This window comes from Uloborus diversus, chromosome 7 (assembly GCF_026930045.1).
Source record: "Uloborus diversus isolate 005 chromosome 7, Udiv.v.3.1, whole genome shotgun sequence".
NCBI lineage: Eukaryota > Metazoa > Arthropoda > Arachnida > Araneae > Uloboridae > Uloborus > Uloborus diversus.
This window is the reverse complement of record NC_072737.1, coordinates 144,494,915-144,520,739: the sequence shown is the minus strand read 5'-3', so window position 1 is coordinate 144,520,739 and position 25,825 is coordinate 144,494,915. Positions and strand designations below refer to the sequence as shown.

At 33.8% G+C, this 25,825-nt stretch overlaps 2 protein-coding genes across 2 annotated transcripts in view; one reads left to right on the top strand and one right to left on the bottom strand.

Moving 5' to 3' along the window:
• Positions 1-8,144, top strand: part of LOC129226046 (glutamate-rich WD repeat-containing protein 1-like) — a 40,225-nt gene extending 32,081 nt beyond the window's left edge. The window contains 1 exon segment of the mRNA XM_054860626.1: positions 7,538-8,144. Within this exon segment, the coding sequence (XP_054716601.1) occupies positions 7,538-7,858 (321 nt within the window). The 3' untranslated portion in view covers positions 7,859-8,144.
• Positions 8,145-21,449: 13,305 nt separating this feature from the next.
• On the bottom strand, positions 21,450-25,441 carry LOC129226923 (uncharacterized). The gene is made up of 2 exons (XM_054861552.1): positions 24,695-25,441; positions 21,450-21,671 (listed from the first exon to the last, which is right to left on the bottom strand). The coding sequence occupies exons 1-2, from the start codon at positions 25,439-25,441 to the stop codon at positions 21,450-21,452; spliced, it is 969 nt and encodes a 322-aa protein (XP_054717527.1).
• Positions 25,442-25,825: the final 384 nt, after the last annotated feature.

The following is a 25,825-nucleotide window of genomic DNA, read 5'->3' as shown; positions in this document are numbered from 1 at the left end:
TAGAATTTTTTGCTTTTAATTTTCATTTTAACCTTTTGAACCACTTTTAAAGAATATAAGTTTATATAGAAAAATATCAGCTTTAGAAGAGATTACAGCTGAGATGGTGAACTTTTTTCAATTAGTGTGCCAATTGTTATAGTTTTTTTTTTTTTTTTTTTGAAGTCTTTTTTAAAAACCTGCTTTGCTTTTCAAGCAGCAGAATTAGATTGTGGAAACTTATTAGCTGCCTAGTGAGCAACTTGCACCAAATAACAGAGTTTTCAAAATTTTTGTAGTAAAAAATATCAGATGTATCAATATACAATTCAAAAGATGTCATTAATTCCCTTTAATTTTTCAGTTGGAATAAATTATTTTCAAATAAAAAAAAGAACTGACTTCAAAAAACAAAGAGGAACTAAAAAGTAAAAAATAACTGATCATACTTATATACTCTTTCCTACCCAAACGTATAAATCAAATTTATTTTACAATTCCACTAAAACTGAACATTGAATTGTAACATAAACACTGATTTTAATTACTATACGATGAATTATTTAATACCTAACTAATTATATGTGATCTCTTAATTTTGAATAACCTTTTGAAGTCAAGTCCTTTTAACATAACTGAGTAGATTTAGATTTGAAGGCTAATGTCGCGTTTATATAGTTAAATTTGTGTTCAACTCAGGTGGGTTGTCAGTTACATTAGGTAGTTTTTTTATAGGAGGCCCCCGACTTCAAAAGGTTATTCAAAATTAAGAGATCGCATATAATTAGTTAGGTATTAAAATAATTCAGGGTACAGTAATTAAAATCGGTGTTTATTTTACAATTGAATGTTCAGTTTTAGTGGAATTATAAAATAAATTTGATTTATACACTTGGGTAGGAAAGCATATATAAGTATGACTGGTTATATTTTACTTTTTAGTTCCTCTTTGTTTTTTGAAGTCGGTTCTTTTTTTATTTGAAAATAATTTATTTTTTGCTTTTTAGTGGTGTAAGTATAAAATAAGTACGTAGGGTAGAGTATGTGGTGCACTCCTTACGTACATCTTGAGTGAGAAAGTGAGAATTTTTCAAATTGGTCTATGCGCGTTTGAGTTTACGGGAACATACATAAAAAGATTCGACGAATTGAGAACGTCTTTTTTGAAGTTAGTTAAAGAAAAAATCTTAATACGCATAACATTTTATACGATTGGCACTATAAACTGATCTTTGTTCCTCTCCAGGATTTATTTGTGGGCTAATTTAGTTAGAACTATTTAAATGTCAATGGTTTTCCTAACTATTTTATATTTCACAATAATGCGTGTCACTTAACTCGTAAAAAAGTCACACTTCTCTTTACTTGGCCCCATTATAGATCAACACCACACTAGAAACAGAGTATCTACTGTGATGTTGTATATATGAAGATCAAAATACTATTAGAGCAATGATACTAAATGAATTTCCTGTTTGTTTCAAAGGAGTCTTTATTCACAATTTGTGATATGACTACTAATGATTAATACAGGGGAAATATTTAGGGGGGAAGAACTTCCCCAAAGCAAGAGCCTCCCTAAAAAGGAAAAATACCCCTCAAAACACCACCACCCTCGTACTTAAGGGGGCACCCCTTATTAATATTAATGTTTTATGGTACTTTCTTTAACACTGAGTAAAGAAAGTACCTTTGTTTTATGGTATTTTCTTTAACAATGGATTTTATATTTAATCGTTTGATATTGAAATTGAGTGAAGTTTATTGTTTTTTGCCCATAACTTTTTTCTAAAGAACAAATATGGTGAAGCAAATGTTTGAAGCTAAGTTAGATCACTCCTATCCATTAAACAAAAAAAACCTCATAAATTTGTTTTTAAAGTGAGACGCTATGAATTTACAAACAACAAAGTGCAAGTATGAAATTTGAACAGTTCCCTCAATTTCTCCAGGATCCCTTATACCCTGACTTGAAGACCATTAGACGACCAGGAGAAGTATACCGTTTCAAACACAAAAAGAATTTTCCTAATCGGTCCAGGCGTCTTCTAGTAATCGGGGAGCAGAGTATATAAAAAATTCCAACGAAGTCTGTTAATTAGTATTGCCATAACTAAATTAAACTGACGCCGTCATGAAATATTAAATCTAAAATACTTGTCAAACTTCAGAAATCAGACACCACTTACGATATATTTATTAAGGAATATAACTTGAATCGTCTTTCGATTTTTATCTTCAATTCCCCTTGAGTTGAACACTAAATATATTTCAAAACTGAAATATTACAAAAAAAAACAAACTTTAATGACTAAATGAAGTTATTTATTAGCAAAAAGAATTTTATATTTAATTAATAAATTCAACTATTTTCGTAGCAAAATACATTGAATTTACTGATTTACTACATGAGTAATAAATACATTAGTAAGCCTATAATTAAAATTAACAGTCAGGCGATCGCCCTGAAAATCAAACATCCCGATGCATGAGAATTGAATATTGTTCAAGTCAAGATTCCTTCATTGAAAAAATGCACCGTTCACAGCTAAACTACGTGACCTCCTGTGACGTATCACGGAGCTGACGAAAACTGGTCTACGTAGCCACAACGTATGAAATTTAAAGTTTCTTAGATTTCTCTGAGACCCCTCATCAGATCCAGAGAAAATTTACATGGAACCATCTGGAAAGCATACTCTTCCAAACAAAAAAGTTTTTCAAATCGGTCCAGTATTCTTGAAGCAATACGAAAACACACATAAAAAGCTGCAATACGAAATCATAACCTCCTTTTTTGAAGTCGGTTAATAATGGTGCTTTTTTTATGATGCTTCATTTACTATATATATTTTTTTCTCTTTTCAAAAAACATTCCTTTAGTTATTTATGCAAGTACTACAATATTACACATTCAAGAACTTCACGCATTTACTCCTCTTTATTTCCGCATTGGTTTTGAACTTCTTAAACCATTACGAAAAATTTTTCGCATTTGTGCGATAAGTTGAAAACACTTGTAACATTAAAATTGTACAAATAGGAGTAAAAATTGTAATTCATATTGCTATTTGAAATTGCAAGCATATGAAATCCAAATATTGTAACATAGTAAGTAATGCTATTGAAAACGTTTTCTTGGACAAAAAAAAAAAAAAATGTGGGAGATCATTCTATTTTTGAAGGATGAATTTTTCTGATTTTTAATAATATGTTGTGTGTTTGCATACTTCTCTTCCAATGTTTCATTAAGTTTGAGAAATTTGTTAACCCACACAGAATTTTCTTAAAATTCTATCAATTCCATCAGGGGCGGACTGGCCATGTGGGAGATGTGGAAAATTCCACATGGGCCGTACCTAACTTGGGCCGTTTTCTTTTTTTTTTTTAATGTGTACGTACCGTTTTCTTTGATTTGTTTTCGAAAAAAAAATATTTTAGTTGGGCCGGCCATTCTAAAACCCTAGGTCGTTCTCATCTTTCTAGAGTCAGTCATAACTGTAATTGGGAGAAGAGGATGTTGATGGTTTTCCTCGTCCAGTGGTCACTATTTTCTTGCAGAACTATTGCCGTATCTTGTTACGAAGGGAGGAAACAAAGACTTTGGGATCGCAGGGGCGGACTGGCTATGTGAACATTAGGACAAATACCAGAAGGGGCGGTTCCACCGAAGGCCGCCGAAAAGAGATCAGAGCAGCAGGAGCGAAATTTTCGGACTACGGCCCCAAAGGGATACCGATAGCTCAGGGAAAGGTTTTAAAGTATTGTGGTGTACCAAAAAACTTTTCATGGGGGCCGGGGTCAGGGCTGACACTTGACAAACTTATGCTACTCCCACTCCGATCCAGGCCCTTTCAAGTGCTGGGTCCCTAATTTACCACTTCCTGTAGGCTGACATGGCCTCTTGTGGGTCCAAGCAGTATACATTTTACAAATTCCGCCTGGACATTCATATTTATATGTGTGTGTGTCTGGGTTTGTATGACGTATAGTAGTTTTATGATTTTTTTTTAATGAGTGTTTTGATTCCCCTCTCATTCTCTACGCTGTGCTGTGGTTTGAGAAAAGGTTGTGTATGAGGGGGGGGGGGGGGAATTGCATGACATTTACTCTGGGGCCTGGTTATGCTTAAAGTGGCTTTGTTCCTGGTCCTTCCTGGACAGAATAAGGTCGGTCAAGAGTTAAACACTGCCACTTGTTTTATTTTTGAGAAGAAAATGCAGCTTACTATTTTAATAAAACTAGAACCGTTTTTTTGGCGTCAGAAATAAAAAAAAATCTCTGATTCAATAAAGCCTTTCACATCTGTGTGTCCTGGTGATACGTTTTAGGGCAGTTCCACAGCTGCTTTTCATGAATAGTCATTTGTACAATCTAGCAGTTTAAGCTTTCTCTTCGTTGCGGAGACTCTCCCTGCTAAGAAAATAATGGTGTCAATCAAAAACGTTTCCCTTGACAAGAAAGAAAACGGTAAAAAAGAAACAACAGGAATGGAGAGGGAGGATCCTATCGTCTCGCAACATATTTTTTTACTTCCTTTTTCAAAAAAGGAAGTATTGCATTCGCGAAAAAATTTTCACACAAAAATCGACCTTAATTTCCATTTTGCTCACCCCTGAATGAATGTAGAGGTTTTTTTTTTCTTTTTTTTTTCCGACTTGACCACACGTAGATAAGTGCCTAAGAACGTATAGACACGCGAAACATCCATTTTGAAGATTCCTGAATTAATTACAACGAGTTTTCTCGTGACGTCTGTATGTACGTTATGTATGTGTGTATTTGTAGGTGTGCGTATGTATGTCGCATAACTCAAGAACGGTATGTCCTAAAAAGTTGAAATTTGGTACACAGATTCCTAGTGGGGTCTAGTTGTGCACCTCCCCTTTTGGTTGCATTCGAGTGTTTCTAAAGGGGTCTTTTGCACCTTTTGGGGAAGAAATCATTGTTAATTTCAATGTAAACTGAAGTGGTGTTACAATTTGGCGGACACTTTTGTTTTCAAAAAATACGTGATGTAAAAATTCTAATTGAAAGGGTTAGAGTTGTTGAATCTTGACGTTTTATGTTGAAATTATCACTTTTGAGACCGTTTAATTAAACAAAATGATTAGATCTCGTGGTTTTCTGACCTGGGTCTAAAACAATATCACATAGACTCTATATAGTCCTTGAAAATAACTAGATTAGTCTTTGTAACTCCTAAGTAAAGTGTGCTTCATTTTATTTCTCATCAAGTGTTTGAATTATGAATAGTAAAAATGGGTAATATGTAACTCTCTCGTTCCCCATTTTTGAAATCTGTACACCATTTCTTTTAAGGCTTTTTTTACTACTGTTCGGTTTGTATTTGATTCATTGTTGTATTTGCTGGTGGATTTGAGAGGTGACCAAAAACTTATTGTACCGTAACCCGTTGGAGTAGTAATATTATCTTTTCTCCACCCTCACTCTTTCTGACTGTCGACTGCTGTTATTGATTTGTCGAACAAAAAGTAAGTTTTATTATCTTAATTTGTGAAAGAAACTTAAAAAAAAGTTTTGTTCTCCTCTTTTTTTCCTGATATTTTTTCGTTCCAATTACCCCTTATAAGGCTTCAAAATGCAGAATTTTACACCTTTTTTCAAAATTTCCTCCGGGGGAGAAACCTTCGGACCCCTAAAATTGGGGATATTTTATACCCAAGGGAAACACACGTTAGAAACGAACAAAAATGTAAAGCATGACTTAAAACAAAACTAAATATGGCCTCTTTTACCAGCCAGAGAAAAGTTGTTCAAACTACAAAACGGGGGGAGGGGGGATTTTCTTTTCAATGAAAAAAAACACTATAAACTTTTCGGGTTCAAAAAAATACAACCAAAATTTTTGGGTAGGGCCGGCAAAAATATTTTTCCACATAAAAATTTTAGGGCCAGTCCGCCACTGAATTCCATTTCCAGTTTCAATATCCAGCCAATAAAAACTTCATTTTAAGATGATCCATTTTTATTTTAGCGAAGTGAGATCTTGGAATAAGCTGCAATGTTTTCTTCAAATTCAGAAATTGAGAAAACTGAGCAAACTTTATTTGCTTTGAATTATCTTAATTATCCAAAAAGCTTTTAAATATATTTTCTTTTGTCTTTGGAAAATAATTTACTGGAAATAGTTGATGCCAATCTTTGTTTTTTGAGCTAAGGGAAATATTTAAAGCTTTTCATTTCAATGTTTTTAAAGAATGCATTAAGATTGCGCTCTAAGATTCTTTTAATCTGAAACAATCTTTTTGCAGTTTTTCCTTTACCTTGCAATTCAATATTTACATAAATACATAGAGCTGAATGTCGTTGAAAAACATTAAACCTCACAACCAAATAGGATCCATGTGTTGTAAAAATTTTTGCTGCATTTCAGCCATGGAAAATTTTATCTACTAGAATTTACAAATCTGAAGAATTTATTGACGATTAGCAATCGCCATATTCAGATTCTACGCTTTGATTCTAATTTCAAAAATTTTTAACCATTAAGATGCATGTGTAGATCTCAATTTTAATCAGCACAGACAAAGCCACTAGTGCAGCTAGAAAAATCTTCTGGAGGTTTTTTTTTTGTTGATAAAACTCCTTACATGTGTATAAACAACTGAGTTAGGATTGGCAATAACCAAGGCCTTTGGTTTTTTTACTCCAATCTTCACTTCCCTGTGCCACTGGACAGAACATTTGAAATGATTCTTCATTCTAGCTTTTGCACATAGTGCTTGTCAATGTATAGTGCAATGAAATTTCAAAATGGAGTGTCTTACCCAACAATTTTGCAAACCCATTATTCTGGGGTGCCCGCCACCCCCCCCCCCCCCCCCCCACCTCTTCTACTGCTAAGAATGATTGTTACACGTTTTGAGCACTAAACAGTCAAATTGGTTCGGAAAAGATAGAAGAAAACTTTGTATTGATAAAATAAGTGTAGTAAATATGGCAACAATTATTTTTTTGTACCTTTTCTTTTCTTGGGGGTCTTAATTGCTATCTGAAAAAAGAAAGCTAATATATTAAAAGTTTTGATATGTTCTGGCTCCCGAGATTCACCGTAATATGAGTTGCAGCTCTCTCTCTCTCTCAGTAAAAAAAAGTTTAGGCGCCACTGATCTATCATTTTACTAAATTGGCAAATTCAATCCAGATCAACAAGGTTCTACTGCATTATGAAGATTTCTTTTATGAATTAAATGAATTTTATCTGGGGTAATAGTTTAAACATTTAAAAATTTTTGTTTTGCTTTAATTTTTTTATAGTATAGTCGAGCCCGCCTAATGGAATTAGCTAATTTTTCACGAAAAATTATTCTAATATGCGGGATATTCCATCAAACAGGATTAAAATAATTGATATTAACAGTTTGGTACATTGAAAATGTACTTCATTAAGCGGGCTATTCTTTTAACCGATATTCTAATAAGCGGGCTTGACTGTAATGTGCTTTTAATTCAACTTCTTCTGTTAAAGTTTTTTTTCCTGGTAAAAATTGCTTATTTATTAAAAAAAATTTTTTTTTTTTCACTTTCGCTTCAGACTGGAGATCCTATCTGTACATTCAAGCATCACACGGCTCCCATCACATCAGTCGAGTGGCACCCAACTGACCTCTCAGTTTTTGCTGCTTCTGGTGCAGATGATCAACTCACACAGTGGGACCTTTCAACTGAAAGAGACGAAACACTCGAAGATCAGAAAGACTTGAGTCCAGAGGTCCTTGCATTGCCACCACAGCTTCTATTTGTCCACCAAGGTCAGAAAGAAATAAAGGAACTGCATTGGCATAAGCAAATGCCAGGAGTGCTGGTTTCTACTGCTCAGAACTGTGTGAATGTTTTTCGAACAGTAAGCGTGTAATGGAAAACGAAATGGCTATAGGTTGTCTTAGTTGCAAAATAAAAATGATGATTTTTAAAGAAACTTGTTTTATCTTGAAATGTTGTCAAAGCTGGCCTGATATTACTGAATTATTTTTCTTTTATGTTCTAAACTATCCTTAAAGTTTGCATTTTTAGACATTTTAAATTGTGCTTGTTATTTTTGTTTTAAATGTTTGTTTAATTTCTTTTTAGTATCATCTTAAAGGAGGAGAGAATGTAAATTTTGCTTTGATTTTTATGTTTCTTGAACTATAAACTAAAACAATAAAACTTCAGAATTGCAACTCTCCTGATTTTGTCAAGAGATTTAATTAATGTATTACATTCAAATACATTAATTTCCCAAAGCCTGACCCCCCTAAATAACGGGCCTGTCCTCCCCATAATCCTTTTTAGTCTTTGAGGTACAATGGCTTTGTTTCAGGCTACCAATTTTCTTTTTTCAGGGTGGCAACAGATCAGGGAAAAGTCAGGGAACTTTATCACTTGTGGAAAAATCGGGGAATTTTGAAAAAGAACAAAAATTCAGGGGAAATCAATCGAAAATTTTTTTTTTCCTCGCTAAATGAAATTCTTTGATTCCCTAATGAATTTTCCCCCAATTTGTTAAAAAAAAGTAAAATTAATGAGGCACTGTTATACTGTGCCGCATATTTGTGCATCTTTTTACTTTCTTCTATATCTAATATATAGAAGAAAGTATTGGATTTGTGCAAATTTTCGAATTTTGACGGATTTGAACATTTTGAGGTGTGCTGAGTCCATTTCGACAATTTTTGGAAGATGTCTGTGTGTCACGTATGTGTGTGACCTTTTTTTTTTGTTTGTCGCTCTACAGCAAAAACTACCTCATGAAATCGAACAAAATTTGGTACACATATGTGCCACTATGTGAACTTGTGCCCATTGGTTTTTGGCGCGAATTCCTCCAAGGGGGTGGAGCAATGGGACGTTTCTTGAGTTATGCGTGCCTGCTATTCCCCCGAAAGTAACCGATGGAATCAAACAAAATTTGGTCCATATGTTGCCCCTAACAGGTACAGGTGCTAATTCAATTTTGGTCTCGATAGCTCAAACGGGGGTTGAGCTATAGAATGTTTTTTGTCGACAATTGTGACTGTTGTATCTCAAGAAATAATGAACGGAATCATACAAAAATTTATCGACATGTAGCCCATAGAGGTAAAACAGCCGATATTATTTTGGTGTCAACAGCTGAAAAGGGGCTGGTGCAATGGAACGTTCTTTTTTCCCATTGTGAGTGCCATATCTCAAGAAGTAATGCTACGTTCTGGAGCAAATTTGGTATAAGTGTGAATCCATATGTAAACAGGCGTTGGCAGAGTCAGATAAAAATATAAAGTATCTGCGCACGCAACTCAAAAGTATCTGCAAGCAAACCATTGTCTATCACGTAAAAAAAAGAAAAACGGGGGGGAGGGGGGGGGGAGATATTTTCCTGACTCCAAAAAAAAAAAAAGAAAAAAATTTTTAATCATAAGAAATAAATACTTGCAGGTATATGCTTTGAGGTTACAAAGAACTAATTATCATGCCAATTATATGAGCCTATGGATGCTAAGACCTAAGCTGAATTTCAAACTTGTAAAGCTAAGCTTCTTTAAGCAGATATCTTTGCATTTGTAAGCTCACATATTTTTGGGAATTATGTCTCCACTGCAGATCATACATTAGTGTGGCCTTTCTTTTCTTAAGCTGTCAAGAAATCAATAGGGTACCCAAATTTCTGAGAATGAAGGAAAAACTAGCAATTCGCTGCTTCTTGGAAATGCTCTGTTGAAGGAGGGGACAAAAAAGATACAATAAATCTAGTAGCAAAAGTTTTATTTATGAAGATGAGAGATACCACTAGGAGCAAGTCCCCCATCTGCCTTTGGTCCCTTAATAACCCAATGCACACAAGGATTCCAAAACTATACCGTATTTTCAGGCCTAAGTGCCGCGGCGCTGGCGAGAAAAAAAAAGTTTAATTATTGCCGATGTGGTGGATACAGCAGGAGTGGAGCATACAAGGTTTTTTTTTTTTTTTTTTTTTTTTTTTTCACAGTTTACAACATTTTGCAGAAAATAAACTATTTTGATAAGAAGGAAAATAAAATGTTTGGAACTTTCTTCGAAATTATCAAAAATGTGTTCAAAATGTGTTTTGAATAAAAAATAACAAAATTTTCTTTTGAATTTCTGGTAGCATTATTAAACACGCTTTTTTTTCCCCCAAGCCATCAACTATGTAAAAAATTGATGAATTCATAATCGGCGTATCCCGCCTTTTTCGCACAGTTTAGCTTCTACTATAACTTAAGTCTTTCTTAATTAACGGAAAGATAATATAAAATTATGCCGGAATGTGTTTTATGTCTTTAGTTTTTAGTTAAAAGGGTTGTGCTGAAATCGGGAAAAATGTCCAAATTTTCGAGTAAAGATCGGGAAAATTTGCGGAATTCTTATTTCGCGGTAAAGTCCGAATCTCCTGCTTTAAGCATCGTTTTTTGGACTAAGGTGCTGAAATTTAAACGAGTTTATCCTCTAATTATTTCAAATTAAGTTCATAACTTTTTTAAACATCTATAAAGGCGATCGTTCAAAGTTTTTTTCATGCGCAATGTAAAAATTTTCTGCAGCGATCCGAATTTCGGCTAAGTCCGTGGTTGTCGGATTTAGGGTAATTAACTATCAGAAAGTAGTTAAGATTTTTTTAAGAACATGTTTAAAAACATAGAATCTGACCATTTATAAAATAATTTCTTTAAGTTTAATATTTTTTAAAAATTACTTAAATCGGTGCTCTTTCATCATTTAACGCTTCTGCCGATGGCATCACAAATGATGAAATGCCATTCAGTGTTGCCATTCACGGTCCAAAATATTTAATTCGCATCTTTACTCACGTGTATTGGCAAGGATATGGTTGGTAGCAAGCGTCGAACGCAATTTTAATTCGCTGCTTGATTATCATAACGTGGAAACGTAGTAGAAAAATGCGGTAAAGTGCATCATTTGTGACGTCTTAAAGACCACGGCTTGTTTTCAAAATCGGACATTAAAAAAAATTAATTAAAAAAAAAACTGTTGGGAAAATGAAAGTATTTCCTGGGTCCATGTTATTATTTTTTTTGCTCATTCTATCCATTTCAATGACTAAAAGTAGTACTTTTGACTGAAGGAAACAACCCCATTGCTCAGTTGTCACCACTTGATGCATAGGAAAAAAAGGGAGGATATAAACATCTTAGTAATTTTTTAACGGAACGAAAAAAAGGACTGGTGGAAAACTAGAACATTACTCGCGATTATGGCGAGATGCTCATGTCCATAAGGAATATATCCGCAAAGCAGCAAATATTTTCTTAAAGCAGCGAATGTATCTGCGTTTGTCTAATATTATCTATCTACGATTACTACGTTTTACATTAGCGATATTAATTTTAAACAAATTAGAAGTAAAGAAGGAGAACCTGAATGATTGTCGCGAGATGCGCGTGCTCGCAACGAATGTATCCGCACAGCAGCGAATATATTCGCCTTACGTAGCGCTTGCGTATATACTATCCATTTATAACTTTTACAAATTAATTAAATATCATTTTAAAACAAATTAAAAGTGAAAAGTAAGAACTTGAATGTGATGAACTGTGATTATCGCGAGATGCGCGTGCCCACAGAGAAATGTATCCGCAAAGCAGCGAATGTATTCACCTTAAGCGCGTGCGCATATACTCTCTATATATAACTTTTACAAATTAATTAAACAATATCAGTTTAAAACAAATAAGAAGTAAGCGGTAAGAATTTGAACGATTATTTGCGAGATGCGCGTGCCCGCAGCGAATGTATCCGCACAGCAGCGAATACATCCACCGAACGCGCGGGTGTATCTTAAAATTTTTTACAATCTAAATAACTAATATTAGTATCAATTTAAAACGAATTAGAGGTAAAAGTCTTTACTTCTTATTCGTTTCTAATTGATCTTCAATTGATCTAATGTTTATCTTTTATTTAAGAACTTTTACGATTATCGGACGACGTGCAACTTCGCGGCGAATGTATCCGCACGTCAGTGGATGTATCCGCGCACGGCGTGTATGTACATTAGCTCTGGGCGTTGGTTCAATTTTGGTGCCAATCGCTCCATGGGGGGCTGTTTTTTTTGTGAATAAAAGTAGCTTTATAATTGCAACAATAAGAAAGATAAATCGTAATAGACTGTCATCTTCGTATTTCGCATGATTTTAATCGTTGGAAAATGACCGGAAAATCGCGATGATTTAAACTTTTTAACTGTTGCGATCTTGTGTTTGTTAACAAATAAATGTTTGTAATTATTTTAAGCAAGGCTTTAAAAATAATTTTCAATTTTCATTCTTTGCTTTGCTTTTGAGATAAATCGGGAATGGGAATGGTCGTCAAAGTTTGGCGTAATTTTTTTTTTTTTTTTGGGAATATTGTTTCCTCATCAACATGGTTAGGGATTAGAATTATAAGAATGATATAGAAGAAAGTTTCGTGATGACCGCAACCTCAAGGTCAAAGTATTCAATCTTAGAATGAGCTTCCTTAAGATTACTTCTATGTCTGTAAAGTTATTTTACTTAGCTTGAATTTTCCTTCCACGCATTCCATGCTACGTAAAAAAAAACAGCCTTACAGGTTAGGAGGAAGCCGTCATTAATGATTTGCTCCCTTGCCTTTACTCATTGTCTTGAAGTAATTAGCATGCTGATATCACGATTTAAAGAAAAAATCTTTGTTTTTTAAATTACTGCTGAAAAATTCTTAAAAGTTATCACTTGTTGTTTATAATTTAATTGCTAAAATTGAATTTTTACAGAAAATCTTTTTTATTTTTGCCATGGTATTATTTGCTGTCACTTCAGATTACACCAAAGGTTTTTTTTTTCAGACTTTAAAACTCCTTTATTTTAAAACCATATCCTTTTCCTTTTTTAAATTAATAATTGTTTTTGCATTTCAATGTTGTTTGTTGCTAAAGTAATCTAAGAATTTTTCCCGATAACTAATGAAATCACTTGAAAGCGAGTTGTGTCAGGGCATAACTGGTCAGTAAAAGTCAGTATATTAAAAATTAGTATTTACAGAATTTAGTCAGTAAAGCCAGTTTTTTTTAGCAAACTTGCCAAATAACTAATTTAAAGGTAATATTTACTGCCAATTTTGTTTCCATTTTTTGATAAACTTAAATGAAATTTTTTTTGAGCAATAACGTAGGCCTATACTTGTAATGTATTAGAAAAATATGGATAAAATATTTTATGATGTGAACTGTTAATAAATAGTAAAATACTTTTATTTTCATGTAGTCAAAATTTATACTAACAATAGCGCAATATCATTATTTTCGTCGGAAATGTTCTTCTATTAACTTAGCTCGTAGCAAATTGATGAAAACTATGAAAAATAAAAATGAAATATTGAAAACTTTCTTCCCATTTAAATGAGGACAATAGTACAAAAAACTTCTCATTTCGGAAAGGGAAACATTCCCTAATGTCTCGATTAGAATGGTGATATCAGAGTTTTTAAATAACATCTCCCTGTGAAGATCTCCTTCGTGATTAATTCCGAAAATCTTCATCAGTACAGGTCCGATGTCATAAAAAACAAACTAAAAAAAAGAAAAAAAAGAAAGAACAATACTCTCTATTGTGGCTATTAAAGTAGTCATATTAATTCCACAAAATCTTAATTAGCACCATTAGTCCTTAAACACACATACACACACAAAAAAATAAAAAAAAGAGAAAATTAAAAGTTTTATTAAAATTAAAAAAAAAATCGCCAATGCGCTAACGTAGTTGCCTGGTGAGTCTGGAGATATAAAATGGATTTGGTGGATTAATTTACATTTCAATAGCAGTTTTAATGTTATTTTAGCGTATTGTTTCACCAATTTGGTGGATTAATTTTAACTGCAATACCCTATACATAGTATTTAATGATATTTTTACCAAAATTAGTTTGGCGAAGTTTTTACATTTTAATGCAAATTTTCTAATGGCTGTAGCGCCAAGATTTTTGAACACTCGTCCCGACCGTGTTATCATAACTCTGCCTATCGAATAAGTTTTTAAAATGTTATTTTGTTTTTTTGCAATTAAATTCATTTTCTTCAACGAATGCAATCTAATTCATTATCTATTTTTGCAATTAAAAGCAGCGTAAAAATGTAAAATAACCCACATCCATTATTTATCGGAAAAAGGACTACAGTGCTACATTCGCCAGAGACTTGCCAAGTTTCTAAAACTGCGTAAAATGTTGCATTAATCTACATTCATAAGATACGAATTTTAATTCCAAACAGAAGATGCTACAAAGAAAATGTTTTGCATGTATTTGGCCTTTCCTGGTAAAAAATAAATATTTTTTCTACGGTAACTGGGGGTAGGGGGGGCAGACTCGATTTAATAACTCTCTTTATTTAGTTACCAGATTGTTGTTCATAGCAAAAATACCCGGCGTTGCCTGGGTGTGTAATAATTATGAGAAACAATATACAGTTACTTTTACTCGTTTTCTTCTGTAACTGAAATAACTCAAAACACACCGCTTTGACTTGATTAAAAATCGAGCTTTTTCCTAACCCATTAAAGTAAAATGGCAATAAATACGGAAGGACAAAATAGCACTCTTTTAGAAACGAAAAAACGACATTTAAGAACATACAAATTTGAGAAATTTCCAAAATACGAATTTAAACTGCACTTGTTTAAAACGATTTACCTTTTTTTTTTTTTTTTTTTGAACATATTCTAATATCATCTCTATATTGCTATTGAAGTACAAACTTTTAAAAAATGTAGCCGTCCGTAATCCCTTACTGCGATTTTAAATGTTACAAAATTTGCTGTAATCGTTTTGGGATACCTTGGATAAGTCCCCCCCTTCCTACTTTGTAAAATTGTGTGTTACTAATTTCATCGAAGAGATAGTATCGCCAAGTACTGATACTTCTGATGACCATGAAATGATGCTATCCGGAATCTTTCCAAAATAAGTAGTAAGGTTTGGCAATTGTGTTTGAAATTGTGCGAAACTTGTGCTGTTTATGGATTTGATTAATTTAGTTGACGGATCATTTCACATGTTAACAAATGATATAAAGAAAGAAATATTAAAGAAATGGCGATGTTTTGGTTACATGGGGAAACAGTATTCGCGTAGTTTTTAGCTTTAAAAACAGCGCCAATTGAAAAAACTGTCACATGCCTCAGCTATTGAAATGATTCCGAAAAAAAAGTTTGGCGAGATTCCTGCTGGTCGATCAAGCACCCAGTCAACACAAATAAATTAAAAAAAAAAAAAAAAAAAATGCCTCAAACTGGAAAATAATCAGCCAAATCCATGTATTATTTGCCTATCTTGTGCAAAAAAATCTTATTTAAAAATTTGACTTGAGAAAAGCCTTGAACAGTCAGACGAAAAGCAAAAATAGTCAACAATACAACAATTGTCGCTATCGACAGGGAGTTGAGAGGATACCCTAAATACTATATTGCGTTGAGGAAAGCCTTCGAACATGGAACTAAAAAGCCCATAACTGGTTTTATATTCTACTTAGAAATTCGGAACAGGTGCCATCTTCAGCAGAAAAATTAGAGCTTTCGATGGACATATAATGTTAATACGTGCAAGTAGTTTTTCATCCTCATATTAGAGAATTTATACAAAAATTGGGTTTTATCGTCCCCTAGGAGGGTTTCCCCCCATAACAAAGTGAAAACTACCCTATGTATTATTCTGATGCATAAAATATATTATTGTAAAGTTTCATCAAAATCCATTCAGTAGTTTTTGCGTGAAAGAGTAACAAACATCCATATAGACAAACTTCTTTACTAATAATAAAGCAGAAAGTCTCTCTGTCCGGAGGATGTCTGTAGGATGTCTGTGACGCGCATAGCGCCTAAACCGTTCGGCCGATTTTCATGAAATTTGGCACAAAGTTAGTATGTAGCATGGGGGTGTGCACCTCGAAGCGTTTTTTCGAAAATTCGATGTGGTTCTTTTTTTATTCCAATTTTAAGAAAAAAAACTATCATAAATTACGAAATTATCATAACGTGGAACCGGAACAAGGGCACAAGCCAATTGGCGAGATACGAAATTATCATAACGTGGAACTGTAACGTCGGTACAAGCCAATTGGCGAGAAAATTCACCATACATTATTTGTAAATATACAAGCGAACCAAAAGACCTTTAATTTTTCTATTACGGGCGAAGCCGTGCGGGTGCCACTAGTCCTCATATATAATAATAGTAAGATGAGGCAGTTTTTGCTGGACAAGGGGTGTCATTTTCTGTTCGTTTTCTTGGTAGATCAGCAGCTCTATTTTAGTCCAAAATCTTTTTTTCTTGTCACAAATGAGTAAGAACGGAATTTTTTGTATGCGCATTTGTTATTCTCAAATATTGAGGGGGACTTTTGATTGAAGAGTTCAAAATATTGAGGGGGACGTGTCCCCCCTGCCAACGACGCCCGTGATTGCATTAGATATAATGTTCAAAAACTAGTCTCCTGTGCATGTCCAAAAACTCGGTGTTCTTCGAAGAGATGAAGTACTAAATGCAAGACCTAAAATTGTTCATACATATAAATTTTCTCTATTGACTGTAGCTGTATAAACTCTCAGGAGGAAAATAACTGTATGCAAAAACATGATAGATGAATTCAGTGATTCTGACGATGATACTTCAGAATAAAGAGTTTGCTTCTTGAAAAAAAAAAAAAAAAAAAACAATTTTTTGATATACATGCATACTGTTTTAACGTACTGGCATGATATTTTAAATGTACATGCATAATATTTTTTATGTATTTAAAATTTATCCACCTCTTGCTTGTCAGTTTCACTCCTTTTCATGTATCTCTATTGATCTGTAAAAAAATTATGACACTATTTTTTTTGTAAGTTTTTTGTCATCTGTAGACACTAAGGATTCAGAAAAATATCCCTTTTTGTAGTCCCCGAAGTTGGCAAACGAAACCATGTTTTTAAGCATCTTTTATGCCTTTGTCTCACATCCTAACTACGGCATTTTCCGTGGAAAAACTTCCAACAAACTTTAAACATTTAAAATTTTTTACAAAACTTAAAATAATCAAATAGAAATGAGGGTTGTTTGGTATAAACCAAGTGGGTTTTTTAATAAAAAACATGTGCTTTTTCGAAAATGATTTTTTTTTTTGAAAAATTTCATTGTTTCCGCAAATGTTTTCATAAATGTTACATATTATTGCAAAGAGTAAAATCTAATTAATGCAAAGTAAGTAGCAAAGCTTTATAGATAAATTACAGTTTTTATAAATTTAGAAACTTATTATTATTATTTTTTTTAGGCAGGCAAGTTTGCCAAATAGTTTTTATTTATTTATTTTTTAGTTTTTTAAATCTATGTTGCTTTTCTATTCGTACATAAATATACAAAGCAGACCAACTAAGTTTTTCAAAACTTACATGGAAAAAAATCCAAGTAGCTCTTTTATATTTTTAATTATTAATTTTCAGTCTTTTACATTTCAAAATAGCACAAAAAGCATATTTTAACCAAAACTTCATATACTACCTAATTTGCATAATGTACATCAGACTTTTGATTCATTTGTAGATACTGCAAAATACTTTCCATTTTTAAGAATGCGTGATTTTCATTTTTTTTATTTATAGTAGATGGCTATGATTATGAGGAAATTAATTTGCAAGAATTTATTTTTGGTTATTTACAATATTCTCCTATAGAAATCTCTAAGTATGAGGAAATGAAATTACAAGATTTTTCTTTTCTAATTATTTAATTAAAGAAATTAGGTACAAATATGAATATTAAACATTCCTTCACAATTAATTCATAAAATCTTCATGATTTTCCTAAAATAAAATTCTTTTCTTACAAATAGTAATAAAAACCAAATAAACCAGGTTTAAACCAAAAAAAAAAAAAAACCGGCTTTATACCAACCCTGGTGGAAATTATTAGGTAAAAAATTAGTAATAATTAAGCAAAAGTACTTTTTTTTCCGCTTCTTTTTTCTTTTCCAAAACGGAACTGAGGTATTTGAAGGGGAATACTTCCTTAAGAAAATGAAGTACTTTTCAAAACAGAAATACAATTTTTATGAAGCTATATTCTTTTTAAATAGGAATCTGGGGAATTAGAAACACTGTGTGATACTTGAAATGAAAAAAAAAGTGTAAAAATTCATAAACTTTGGGATGAATGATGAAATAATACCCCCCCCCCCCCTCCAAGTTTCAACCGAGGTGTGAGGAGGAAGCTCTTGAACGTTACTTAGTTTCTTTTTTACTTGTGATTCTTTGTTTGAACTCCTTAACAATCAGTTTCGCAAACGTTTTGAATTTCGATATTAGTTGGCATTATCTTGTCTTTAAAATACTAATCGCTCCCCCTCTCCTCTCGCCTTTCACGTATTTATTGCCTGCTTGAAGTGCCAAATCACACCTTTTGGGACTGATCTCCCTTAGGGTTGAGAACCACTGTTCTAAATCATAGCAACGTCTTATCATGCCAGTATAGTGTAGTCCTGAAAGGAAAAGATGGAAAGTCACACAAATATAAAAATTAATAAAGTTAAAAAAATGGGGAGGGGGCGAGCTTAAGTTCAAATTAAAAAGTGGGTAACGCTGTCCATCCTTGGCTTCACTAACGGTCTCCATTTAATTTAAAGAACATTTTTGGAATTAGCTTGATTAAAAATAGTAGCGATTGCTAGTCATTTCTTCTATATTATTGGTTTGAGAGAGAAGACGGTCGCGGAGGGGGCGGTGGCTCCCACCGCCCTCCTTTTAAATCCGCCACTGCGACAGGGTGCTGTTAGGTTTTGGCCTCTTATGCTCAATGGTGCAGGTTCAAACCTGGCACCTGTTGGTAGTTTTTTAAGTTGTAGAAAATCGACAGAGTCCATTCCGTATGATTATGCCATGCAAAAGATCCCTCGAGTACACATTTGGCTTTAAGTACTCTTGGCAAAATTAAATTCCTAGTGCAGTTTTGCATTGAAGAGAGCCCAGGTGCATCCATCTGGTGCGGAAAAATTCTCATGATAGTGGCATCAGCTGATAATGGTGTTTTATGGAAGAATGGACGCTGTTTCGTGGTATTGTACTAGATCTGCAAAAAGGTTGAAGCCTCTAACACAGCTCCATTAAAAGAAAAAAAATCTGGTTTTAGTCATCAGTCTTCATTACAGAATTACGAAAAAATTGTTGAACGAGATTGATACATAAGGAAATAAAAAGCAATACAAAAACTAAATGAAATAGATTTTATTTGATGAAATAATATTTCCCTAGAAAACAGCATTCTGGTCCGTTCCTAGCACCAATGGCTCTCCTGATGAAATGATAAACATGCTAATAAAAAGCTACTCGCAATTTCTGGTAATTTCGTATTTTGTTAGTTTTGGATTAAATTAAACGGTATATTTCTTGGAATGTTCAGATCGCTATTGAAAAATCATAACTTGTTTCTAGTGATGTTCCGGATATCCGTATACGTGGATATCCGAGGAAAAATAAAGATCTGTATCCGTATCCGTTACTTTTTTGACGGATCTTTTCTATTCTAAAAATTTTTAAATATTTGAATAAAAGACTCTTAAATTTCGTTTAAATTAGGTTTTATTCCCTATTTAAATTATAAGGTATTATTTCAGAAGCCAACGGCCCTGTGAGACATTTTTTTTAAAAATTTTTAGTTTAATATTAGTTTTTGTTATTGATATGGGGTTTCTGTTTTTCTTCATTTTAATTTTTCCCGACATCCTTCAAAAAAAAAAAAAAAAAAAAAAAAAAAAAAAAAAGGCTCTATTTACTGTTTGTAAAGGTGTTCCCGGCTCTGTTATTTCGTCGATAGGAGTAATTTGGGTGGAATGGGTCAGCGCTGCATTTATGCTGAAATAAAATGCGAAAAATTATTTCTAGCCTATCCAGTAGCAGCTTTACATTCTTGCTCCTGCATCCTACATCTATTAAGCAAGATAGAAATAATTTTTTCACATTCTATTTAAGCATTAATGCTGCGCTGACCCATTCCTTCCAACTCTATCAATTTTAACGGAGATTTCTTCAAAGAGTAAATCAGTCTTTATTACATTTTCGGCGTAGATGACATTTTTTGAAGAAACAGTGTTATTATAGTGACGGGAATACCTTCCGTAATAAATTTTACCCTTGGATAGTTGAATTGAGCAAAAACATTTTGAGATCCGTATCCGTATCCGCGGATCTTGACACTAATGATCCGGATCCGTATCCGCGGATCTACTTTTTTTAACGATCCGGCACATCACTACTTGTTTCATCAAATGCATATAGGTGCAATCTATTTTAATATTGTGAACATATGCTTTATTTTGTTTGTTTTTCCTTTGGTGATGCATTTCACTTATCCGTTAAAAGAAGAGTATTTTTCGCGAACTAGGTTTTAAAACTTGTAAAAGAAGTATAAACAATTAATGTTGTATATCATTGTGCTGTTTTAAAACAACGTTATACTCAAGAAAATACAATTGCAAGAGGTATGGAATATGATAACTGCTGGGGCGCCCCAATGTAAATTTTTGGGAGGGAGGTCTTTCTCAATTTACCGAATAAAACTCCAAATTTTATTGAATGATAAAACATGAGCTTTGAAACATACTTGCGTCTAAAGAGAAAAAGCATTACGCATTGTTAAAAAATATAACTAATAAACCAACTAATTGCAATACTGAAATATTGCCTCCATATTTGCCGAATCGCCAGACAAGATTTGCCAAATAAGGAAATTTTTTGGAGGTCAGACTGATTTCCGTGACCTCCCACTGGGGCATCCCTTGATAATAACTGTTGGACCTTTTCTTTTCAGTTCACAATGCAAGCAAATGAAGATGCAGATGTTCTGTACAATCAAGTTATTAAAATCAAGTTAAAGGTCTGCACTATACAGCACTGGTTAAGTTATGTCAATGGGGTGGTTGCATTCAGTCCAAAGTACTACTTTTAGTCATTAAAATGGATAGAATAAGCAAAAAAAAAAAAAAAAAAAAAAAAAAAAAACACATGGACTCAGAAAATACTTTCACTTTCTCAGCAGTTTTTTTAAAATTAATTTAAAATGTCCGATTTTTCAAACAAGACGTGGTCTTTATGACGTCACAAATGATGCAATTTGGCGCATCTTTCTACTACGTTTCCACGTTATGATAATCAAGCAGCGAATTAAAATTGCGCTCTACGCTTGCTATCAACCATATCGTTGTTAATGCACGTGAGTAAAGATGCGAATTCAATATTTTGTTCTGTGAATGGGCAACATTGAACGGCATTTCATCATTTGTGATGTCACACGACAGCACACAATAAAAGCACACCGATTTAAGTAATTTTTTAAAAATATTAAACTTAAATATTTAAAAAATGGTGAGATCCTATGTTTTTAAGCATGCTATTTCAGAAAAAAATACTTTTAAAATTTTGGAAACGACCCCATTCCTTACAACATGAATGAAATATACATGTACATCAACTTGGTGCATATTTCTTAATGTAAGCTCTCACATCAGCTTGGCATGTAGTGATGTTCTTAAACCCGAATCTCTCCACTTCGTAATTGAAATGAAACCTGCTTTTTTCTGCCGTGTAGATAGGTTCCAACAGTTCTGACTGAGATTGGAAAGCTGCTTTGGCGAAAGGGCAGTCCACATAAATTAGTAACGAACCTGGCTTCATACTTGACACAATATTCTGCAAGAGAAAGAGGAATAAATTAGACATGATTAATAAATGCATAGGAATGTCGTAAATTGAGACTTCAGATGCTCATGGGGGTAGTTTTGGCCTGTTGACCATAGTTTGGAGCAGTGGCGGATCTAGCCGATCATTTTGGGTGGGGTCATTCGAATTTTTTTTAACAAACTTTCTTTGGATATTTGTCTTAATATTCACCTCTCAAAGAGTGCGGGATCATTGATTTTTTTCAGAAAAACCACTGCCTCTGCCCATCTTTACGTTAACAGAAACAGGTAGAATTTATAAAATTATTATTTAAGACAATGTTAATACGGAAAAATTCTTTATGTGTAATTTATTGCTTTGAAGAAATGGATATCAATTTTTAGTTATTTTTCGCACATTTTTGGAGGGGCATGGGAATTAAAGGGCACTCCTCCATAACAGTTTCGAAAATGGGGCCATAAAACACAAATTTAGGCTCTCTTTGGTCTCGTGAACAACAGTACTCCGAGGACAGCAACAGTTATAGATCGTCCAAGTGTTTTAAGTTGGCATCTAGAAATAATGTAAATTATACAGCAAAATTTTAGAAACAAAATAGTTTTGTTTCGAAAAGACGGATGTAACTTCTCTTCCATTTAAAACCTAGATTTCTTTTAAAGTAACGTTCATGTATGAAATTTTGTTATTTTCTCATAATGTTTGTTTTCTTTCTTTTTTTTTCTGTTAAAATAAATTCCTACACTCAAAGTTTTGGGAGGGGCCATAGCCCCCTCTAGATCCGTCTTTGATTTGCAGACCCCTGTTGCCTATTCTATATCATTCACAAGCTGTACCTGCACTGTGAAGCCTGTGATAAGGATTTAAGTCCCTTGAATTTGTAACAGTTAAAAAACACCTGAGTCACACACTGATTCAAATCAATTGTCAAATTAAGTAAATAAAAAAAATCTAGTCTTCAATTTGAGCCCTGAAGTATGTTTAAAGAACTAAAAACAAGAAAGATATGAAATCTTTAACTTCGACGTAACTTAGCACATTAGGCCTAAATCACAGAAAAGGCCGATAGTTAACAGTAGATTTTTTTTTTTTTTTTTATGGATTTCGGTTTCATTTTATCGGTTCTGTCAGATGCGACAATAAATGTTGCTCCTTTGTGACCTACTACAGTGAAACCTGTGTATAACGATACTGTCTATTACGATATTTTTTAAAGGTCCCAACAGTATCGTTGTATACAGGTTTTACTGTATTTAAGCTTAAACTTGCCGCGTACTTCGGTTCATTCAACCACTCGCGGCGGATTGGTGTGTACCGCCTTCGGCGGAGTGTTTCGGGTGCTTCGCTCCTTTCTTGCCGCTTGCGGTAGTACATTAAATGACCAGGAATACATTAGTTGATCCCCTTCTCAAGCGCCGCAAAACCACGAGTCTCACTTAATCCCCATTCCTCCGAATCAGGAATGATTCACCGAAGGTCAATATTTTTAGACCAAATATTAAAAATAACCAGAAAAATAAATAAATAAAACTCTTTGAGGATGGTCATCTGACGTTTCAAAATACTTATGTTGTGTACTGAATTTCAAGTCTCTAAGTGTTATCGACATCGATTCTTCTGAACATCGCACAGACATTGACTTTTAGCGAAGATATGAATACTTTATTCTTACGTATTATCAACCCTGCCAAGTACCAAGACTGTTGACATTTCAAAGTCGCTCATTATGTAACTAGGTTGTAGTGATTTGTTGTCTTGAAGAAAACTCAAATTTATGTATCTTTACAATCACGTTGTCGCGATTCTTAGCAGTAGTTTAGATGAAACGAGAAAAACATTGGATTAGGGTTCTTGCCTGCAACCTACCCTTTCTGCTCAAGCAATTTGTACCAAAAAAACGAACCAACTAGTGTTACTAATAAGGTTTGCCTGCACACCAATTTTTGTGCAAATCCTTGCATTACATCTTGAGATATAACTGTTAAGCTTAACGAAAAAGAGGTGCGACTGTGCTCCCCCTTTGTAATACGCGCAAAAAACGAATCAGTATCTGCTTTTATTGAGGTCCACCAGCGTACCAATTTTTTGTTCAAATCCCAGCATAACTTCTTAAAGTATAGCTGTCATGCTTAATGTGAATAAGTTCTATTGCGCTAGTCCCCTTGGCGTGATTCTCACCAAAAACAAATCAGCACTTATTCCCATTGAGGTCGGAGTGTATACCGATATTTTTGTTCGAATTCTTCATTACTTCTTCAGAAATAACAGTTGAGTAAAACGAGAAAAGTTTGATTGTATCACGCTTCTTGAAGCGAGGAGCGCCAAAAATTTATCAGTACCAATTCCTATTAAAAACATATTGTGTTCAATTCCATGCATTACGATGCTGGTCGGCCAAAGACCCTCCTTGCATGTGACTGATGCACGTCAGATCTGTCGCGGTCAGTTTTCCGAGCTCCCATTACAAATCGATACTTCTGGGGATCGCGAATTGTTTTAATTCCTTTCATGGATCAAAAATATCGAAATGTTATTAATTAAAGCATTTGAACCACAACGACATAAAGATGGCAGTTCTCTTTTCCTACACAAGACTTTAAAATCAATTTGTCAATTCTGTATCTCTCGGCCGGTAAGTTCAGAAATGCCGAATTTCCACGTTAATACTGCATCGTATGTCAAATCATCTTCCTCATTAAGCCATAACAACGTAATTGTATAAAAAAATCCTGTTTTAATATTTAAAGTAATTAAATAAGTAAATATTAAAATTAATAAATATAAGTTTTTTTAATTATTAAAGTAAACAATCTTTATTTCATAGTGTTATAAGAGCGCTAGTGTCAACCTTGGTTTTTACGCTCTCCTGCAAAGTAGTGATAATGTGACTTACGTTAGTCTGATTTTGAAGCACAGAAATCATTTTACATTAATAATTAAATTGCTGCAAGTAGCTTAGTGTACTATTCTTTATTTGCGCTCATGGTTTATTTCACAGCAATTATATTTTAACTAAAATTATTAAACATTCTTACCTGCAAGTATGAAACTTTTTCTCTATCTGGCACCACTGACAATACCTTCGCGAGCAAAACGACATCCATGCCTTGAACTAATGTTTTTATTTCAGAACCTTTAATGCACGCATGAATAAACTGCACCTTCGTATTTACTTCTGAGAAGATAGCGCTGGCATTTCCAAGACTTCCTCTACGCAGAAGCTGGCTGGAACTAGCCAGAACAACATCCCAAGCGGATCCACTGTCTAGGACGAACAGATCGAGACTTTGGAGACCATAATGGCGACCATACAACGCACTGATAAAACCGAAAGCGTCGCTACCAGGTCCTCCACCCATGCTTAGGACCTTGAGATTCTGCTTGAGACTTAGCATCCGACGTACTTGTGCTGGAGGACATATATGGAAAAGCCGTACCAGGACGCTACGCATCAGAGCAGCATGGCACGCTGCATATCGATGCAGATACGCAACACAATTGCTCAAGTCATTGAAGTCCAGCTCTTGCGGCGTTTGCCCGTTGTTTGTCTTGCTGTAGTTGGACACAAGATGGTGGATGGCTTGACGAACTTTCTCCTCATTGGTCAAGTTGTTTTGCTGTACGACCACGTCAAAAAGCTGCTCGAAGAAAGAAAGGAAAATAGGAAATTCTTCATCTTTGTCGTCGTCCCATTCTTCCCTAGAATCACATTCTGGCCAGTATTGATCGATGTTCAATGCTTCATAAGCGCTGACAAGAAGTGCTGTTTCTAAGTCGTCCATGTTTAGATCTTCTAAATCCAGATAACAAAAATTAAAAACATTAAATTCAAAGTACACCTTTTGTTTCTAACGCATTATCCTTCAAATCAGTTAAAGATATTCGCTTCACAGTTTATCTGCATTCACGGTTACCTTTTTGCAGTTAACTTTATCACTCATGCTCGAATACGAGATAAGAATAATATATTTAAAGCACTAGTTTCGCTTTAGTTTATCTGTTTCTTTGATAAGAACTACCTACCCCCCATTCTTGCCTCCTTTCAAGTGTTTTTTCAGACAAGAAAAAAAAAAAAAAAAAAAAAAAAACTGAAATAGGCATTTGGAATTGTAACCGGTGTCTGAGACTTGAGTACATACTGGGACTAACGGCAGTTTATGTAAAAA

Bases quoted from the DNA above. Each gene is read 5' to 3' on its own strand.
- LOC129226923 (XM_054861552.1), bottom strand. From the start codon at position 25,441: ATGGACGACTTAGAAACAGCACTTCTTGTCAGCGCTTATGAAGCATTG. The intron at 21,672-24,694 runs GTAAGAATGTTT...TTTCTCTTGCAG, and splicing joins AAAAAGTTTCATACTTGCAG to AATATTGTGTCAAGTATGAA.